General features: G+C 35.6%; 1 protein-coding gene across 1 annotated transcript in view; it reads left to right on the top strand.

Annotated features, from left to right (window-relative positions):
• LRRC7 (leucine rich repeat containing 7) overlaps positions 1–7229 on the top strand; it is a 688741-nt gene that overhangs the window by 517477 nt on the left and 164035 nt on the right. The window contains exons 11-12 of the mRNA XM_006862417.1: positions 4057–4186; positions 5629–5744. Of these exons, the coding sequence (XP_006862479.1) occupies positions 4057–4186; positions 5629–5744 (246 nt within the window). The remainder of the gene's footprint in view (positions 1–4056; positions 4187–5628; positions 5745–7229) is intronic.

Genomic DNA, 7229 nt, shown 5'->3' with positions numbered 1-7229 from the left:
CACATATATATACATATATATATACATATGTTGTTGTTAAGCGCCATTGAGTCTGTTCCTACCCATAGCAATCCTGTAAAGGGTTTCCGAAGAGCAGCTGGTGAGTTTGAACCGCTGACCTGGCAGTTCAAATGGCTTTGCAGTCTGGCACATTAACCCACAGCACCACACCAGGACTCCACCTATATATGTATATATATATGTTGTTAAGTGCAGTCGAGTTGGGTTGGTTTCAACTCAAACAACCCTGTATAGTATTTCCAAGCAGAGGCAGGTGAGCTTGAATTGTCGACCTTGTGGTTCAAACTGACCTTTCAGTCCAGCATATATATAGTAAGAGAATCCTGTTATGGTGCTATGGGATAAGCACTGGACTGCTTACTCACGGTTGGTGGTTCAAACCCACCAGATGCTCTTCAGAAATCTGGTTTTCAATGAGTTGGAACCAACTTGACAGCAATTATCAGCAACATATATATACATAAATTTTCTTTTTAGTAAATCTAGATAATTTCTTAAGGAGTATGAAGTGAAGTGTTGTTGTTGTTAAGTGAAGTTGAGTCAGTTCCAACTCATAGTGACCCTGTATAGGGTTTCCCAACCTTGCAGTCCAATGCTTTATCCCACAGCACCACACCAGGATCCATATGATGACAGTGGTTGTTGTTGTTGTTGTTGTTGTTGTTGTTGTTGTTAAGTGCCATTGAGTTGGTATCTACCCATAGCGACCCTGTATAGGGTTTCTGAGGAGCAGCTGGTGAGCTTGAACTGCCAACCTTGAAGTTCAAATGACTTTGAAGTCTGGCGCATTAGCCCACAGTGCCATGCCACGTGGTTGTTGTTGTTGTTGTTAAGTACCATGGAGTCGGTTCTGACTCATAGTGAACCTGCACAGGGTTTCCTACGCTGTAACTCTTTACAGGAGCAGAAAACCTCATCTTTCTCCTGTGGAACAGCTGGTAGTTTCGAACTGCCCACCTTGAGGTTAACAGCCCGATTCGTAACCACTACGCTACCAGAGCTCCTTACACCAGATGGTGGTGATAGTTATTTGCCGTGGAGTTGCTTCCAACTTGTGATGACTTTGTATAGGGTTTCCAAGGTACAGGAAGCCTCATCTTTCTCCCACAGAACCGCTGCTAGTTTCAAACTGTTGACCTTAAGAGTAGCATCCTGACTCTTACCCATTACGCTACAAAAATCAGTCAACATAGACATTTCATCCATAAACTTTCTTAATGATTGTTATATTTGTATCACATGCTGTTTCTACAAGTTTTAAATGAATTTGGTTTACACAATAGGATTTAGTACAAAAACTTGATGAATGTCCTTTAGTAAGCACTATATTAAATTGTTATTGTGAATTGCCATTGAGTCCAATTCTGACCCTGTATAGGGTTTTCAAGGAGCAGTCGGTGAGTTTGAAATACCAGCCGTGCGATTCAGATGACCTTGCAATCCAGCGCTTATCCTACAGCATCACACCATGACAGTAGAGAAAAGACTTAGGCTGACTAAATTTTGTTAGTTTCTTGTTATTATACAAAATTGCTCCAAATGACTTACCGAACATTAATGAGAAAATGAAAAATGGAATTAAAAAGAAACTTGATTCACAACCAAAATTAAGTGAAATTGATGTTACAGCCCCTGAATAGCAGGATAATGGCAAAAGTTAGATTGTTGTTGCTATCGAGGAGGTTCAAAGAGCAGCTGGTGGGTTTGAACCACTGACTTTCTAGTTAGCAGTCCAGTGCCTATCCCATGGTGCCAAACCAGGATTCCAGAAAGTTAGATAGTATACATTATACATATAATTTATGAATATTACGTACTTTATGATAGGGTTCCATTCTCACAGCTACTCCATCCGAAATCAGTTCTGACATAAATCATATACATCACTTTTTCTAGTTTTCCTTACTATTATTTTTATTATCAACATCATTATTCTTTGATTTCTGTTTATCTTTGGGAGTGGGAAATATTTCATCTGATGATTGCATCATCAAATTATATGCTATACCACTGTATATGTTGTAGATGTTCATCAGTGCCATTGAATTGGTTTCAGCTCATAGCCAACCTTGTGGTTAGCAATCCAGTACTTATCATACAGTGCCACATCAGAACTCCAGTAAATGATTAAGGAGGTTGTTAGTGTCTAATGCATCATATCTGTTCTTGAGAAGATTTCTAAATATTTTAGCCCTCATGGACTTGTTTTAATTTTCTTCAGCTTCATCCTGAACTTGCATATGAGTAATTGATGGCATGGTCCACAGTCTGACCCTGGCCTGATTTTGGTTGATGATTTGAAGTGTTTCCACCACTGTTCCATCCTGTTGTTGTTATGTGCCATGGAGTCAGTTCCTACTCATAGCAACCCTGTACAGAGTTTCCAAGGCTGTAATCTTTACGCGAGCAGAAAGCCTCATCTTTTTCCCTCAGAACAGCTGCTAGTTTCAAGCTGCTGACCCTGAGGTTAGCAGCCCGATTTGTAACCACTATGCTACCAGAGCTCCTTCCATAGATGTAGTCAATTTGATTTCTGTGTATTCCATCTGATGAGGTCCATGTGTATGGATATCTTTTATATTGTTTTAAAAAGGTATTTGCAATTAATGGGTCATTGGTCTTACAAAATTCTATTATGTAATCTCCAGCTTCATTTCTATCACCAAGGCCCCCCTATTTCCCAACCACTGATCCTTCCTTTTTGTTTCTAACCTTTGCATTCCAATCACTAGTTATTACCAAAACATCTTGATAGCATGTTTGGTCAATACTTGGAATGAGATCATTCAACATCACTGGCTTTAGTTGGTGCATAAATTTGATTAATAGTAGTATTAACTAGTCTTCCTTATGTATGGGTATTATTCTATCACAGACAGCATTATACTTCAATAGATCTTGAAGTGTTCTTTTTTGATGATGAATGTGATGCCATGCCTCTTCAACTTGTCATTCCCAGCATAGTAAGCCGTATGAAAGTCAGATTCAATATGGCCTATACCAGTCCATTTCAGTTCAGTAAGATCTAGGATATTGATCTTTATGCATTCCATTTCACTTTTGACAACTTCCAATTGTTCTAGATTCAAACTTCCTACAGTCCATGTTCTGATTATTAATGAGCATTTACAGCTGTTTCCTCATTTTGAGTTGTGCCCCTTCAGCAGATGAAGGTTCCTAAAAGCTTTATTCCATTCGCATCATCACAGTCAACTCTCCTTTGAGGAGATAGCTCTTCCCCAGTCATATTCTGATAGCCTCCAACCTGAGGGCTCTTTGGGCACTATATATAAAAATATTCTGGTGCCATCTGACAGTGTTCCACTGCTATTCATAAGATTTTCAGTGTCTAGACATTTAACTGTAGTCTGCGTCTCCTTCTTCCTAGTCTGTCTTAGTCTGGCAACTCAGCTGAAACCTGTCCACCATGCATGACCCTGCTGGTATTTAAAATACCGGTGGCATAGTTTCCATCATCACAGCAACATGCAAGTCACCACAGTATGACAAACTGACATAAAAACCTGTATGCATAACAGAATGACTAAAATGATAGTGATTCTGTTATACATAGGGTTTTTACAAATTGGAACCATTACCAAAAACAAATTAATTACTTATCATTAACAACAATAACAATATGCTTAGTGAAATACCTATCACTTCCCCTATCCTCCTTACTGGAGGCCTGCCGTCTACATGCTTCTACCTCCCCAATGCCAATTAATATGAGAATGCTATTATGACTACCTGTCTATAAATGATACCTAAATGTTTTTTATTTAAAAATTGCATCATTTTCAATGGCTCAGCTAAATGACAAGTCAATTTAAAAATGGAAAAATAAAATGTATTTCTTTTACCAAATTAAATCATTCATTTTACGGTATTTGAACTGATAAATATATGTATTATTATGCAGTGACTAGATGAACCTTAGTATTTTTTATGAGTTTAAAAAATATAAAGTGATTTTTTTTTAAATTTTGCTATCTAATCTTTTTAAATAATTAACTAATGTATTTAACTTTTCAGTTTATCTTTATTAGAAGAATTTGACTGTAGCTGTAATGAATTGGAGTCGCTACCTTCAACTGTTGGTTACCTTCATAGTCTTCGAACATTAGCTGTCGACGAGAATTTTCTTCCAGAATTACCCAGAGAAGTGAGGAATAAATTTGTTTTTATTAATTAACTTTTAATTATTCTGTTTGGGGGTTAAATGTTAACAGGTGTAAGTGAAATTTATATTAGCGAATTAAACTGTGAGTGTATTATCTTTATGGTTTTTATTCTATTATTAAGACTTAAGTAACAGTTTCTTATAACTAACCCTGAAAGTGTATTTTACTTAAAATTTGAATGCAAAGAAAAGTAATAAAATAGTTCTATTTATGCTAATGGAGTCCTGGTATGGCATCATAGGACAAGCACTTGACCTCAAGGTCGGTTTGAACTGCAAGGTGGGCAGTTTGAACTCACCAGTAGCTCCTCAGAAATGCTGTGCAGGTTCGCTAGGAGTTGTAACCGACTTGACAGCATTTAACAAGACCAACAACAGTTAATGCTAAAGAATATAATTTTAAATCCTTTAATTTACACATTTTACTATTAAGAACAGTTATAACTGATATGTTAGGATAATTTGATCTCCTTTTCTGAACCAAACATTTTATTAATGTAGATATGCTTTTTAAGGTCACATTAGTTCTGGTGTGGTACTGTGGGTTAAAGACTGTACTGCAAAGTTGGTTTGATGCACAAGGTTGGTGGTTCAAGCTCACCAGATGCTCCCTGGAAACACTATATAGGGTTGCTATGGGTTGGAACCAACTTGGCAGCACTTAACACCAACAACCTAACAATATTATTTTAACTTCAGGGTTCACCTGTTGTTGTTAATGCCATCAAGTCTGTTCCAACTCATAGCAACCCTGTAGAGTGTTTCTGAGGAGTGGCTGGTGGTTTGAACCAATGACCTTGTGGTTAGCAACCAAGGGCTCATCCTACAGCACCACTCAGGACCCACCTAGAGAGTCTTTAATTTTTATCACTCAATGACATTTTAATTTACTAGTTTCAAGGAAAAAGTGTGAAGCATATTTTCAATTAAATATTTTTTGTTAACCAGGTCCAAGTGAAATAACAGTAACCAACATAACATTATGTTAAAGCAAAAAATTCTGAATAAGAATGACTAATAATATTGTAATGTGAAATAAAACTCTGTTGAAGTGTCAACAATATTTTTTCAGTGTGTATGATTTTCTATTATAAACCCAGATGTATTAATACTTACTCTGTTGACTAGAAACAATAGAATTTATAAAAACAATTATGTTGACCAGCATTTTAATAATAAAAATAACAAAGAAAACACTTACTAGTATGTAAAGGAATATGAGGCTTAAATTATCTTAATTTCTAAAGGAATATATATAATATATACATATTTTAAGAGCAATTTTAAAATAAAGTACGTATTAAGAGAAAGTCTTCAAAGTAATGAGGAAATATGTGAGTTATGTAAATTGCTTTATAAATTAGAACAGATAAAATAAAAAATAGCATTACACTGTTATTATTTCTTTTCTTTTGTTACCCTAGATTGGAAGCTGTAAGAATGTAACAGTTATGTCTCTACGATCTAATAAACTGGAATTTCTTCCTGAAGAGATTGGACAGATGCAAAAACTAAGAGTCTTAAACTTGAGTGACAACAGGTATTTTTGCAATATTTCACAGTCACATATTAGTACTTAACATAAGAAAGCAAATCTTTTCCATTGTCAATAATCTTGGAAAACCTAATGTGTCTTATGAAGTAATATGAGATGTAAATATTCACGTTTTAGCTAGAAAATTACAGAAGGTAAGTGTTTTTAAACTACTCCTAAATTTTATTACTTTGATTATATTGAAATTATATAAAATTCATACACAAGAATTCTCCCAGAAAGCATAACGTTATGCATACATAGAAAAAAAGCTGTAATTAAAAGCTATAAATGTATTAATATAATTTTATGTACATTTTGTTTATGTATGCATACATGTGTTTTCATGTATACATTTATATCTTCCAAAAATTAATTGGACAATGTTTATAAATTTCCAACTCCACCAAAGTACTGGTAAGGAAACTGCTAGAAAGCTAATACTCAAAATAAATATTAAAAAGTCATAAGGTTTACACATTATGCTAAGGACAACCTAAAGGCTATTGGGCTATACTCAGAACAGGAAAAGCAAAGAATTCTTGATGTTGTAGTAGCTCAAAATACCAACTGAGTGGGAGGGAGTCTTCACATCAAGAATCAATCCTATTATGTCGGTATACAGGATTAACAGAAATGGGTAAGTTAGACATTGCCTACCTAAAATGGGGTAGGGGACTATAAAGGTACAAAGTGACTGACTTACAAGTTGTCAAGAGGGAGTTTGCATCAAAAAAAAACCCAGATACTGTTGAATGATGATGTACAGAGAGGATTGTAATCAATGCAATGAAATGTAATCATTGCAATGAAATGGAATGTGATAGGATGAGTGTAAAACGTATTTTCTCCTGTATAAACTATCACTCAATTTACAATAAAAAAATTTTTGAAAAAAGAATTGTTGTTATTATTGTTAAGTGCCATTGAGCTTATATCAATACATAGTAACCCTATAGAGGGTTTCTGAGGAGTGGTGAATTTGAACCACCAACCTTGCAGTTCAAACAGACCTTGCTGTCCAGTTTTGCTACCCAGGACTCCAGCTCATATTGTTGGGACATAAGTATTATATTGTTATTATTGTTAACTGCCATCAAGTAGTTCCAACTCATAGCCAATCTTTATAGGGGTTCCTGAAGAGTGGCTGGTATGTATGAACCTCTGACCTTGCACTTAACAGTCCAGTGCTTATCCTACCGTACTATATCAGGTATTATATTGTTGTTGTTGTTAAGTGCCCATTCCAAAGAGAGGTGACCCAACTGAATGCGGAAATCATCGGACAATCTCTTTGATATCTCATACAAGTAAAGTTTTGCTAAAGGTAATACAGAAATGGCTACAATCATACATTGACAGAGAACTTCCAGAGGTTCAAGTCAGATTCAGAAGAAGCCATGGAACGAGAGATATCATTGCTGATGTCCGATGGATCTTGGCTGAAAGCAGAGAATATCAGAAGGATGTTTACCTGTGCTTTATTGACTA

The sequence above is a fragment of the Chrysochloris asiatica genome, unplaced genomic scaffold, assembly GCF_000296735.1.
Source record: "Chrysochloris asiatica unplaced genomic scaffold, ChrAsi1.0 scaffold00048, whole genome shotgun sequence".
NCBI classification, from domain to species: domain Eukaryota; kingdom Metazoa; phylum Chordata; class Mammalia; order Afrosoricida; family Chrysochloridae; genus Chrysochloris; species Chrysochloris asiatica.
Note: the sequence above shows the minus strand (reverse complement) of the source record. Positions and strands in the feature narration are given on the sequence as shown.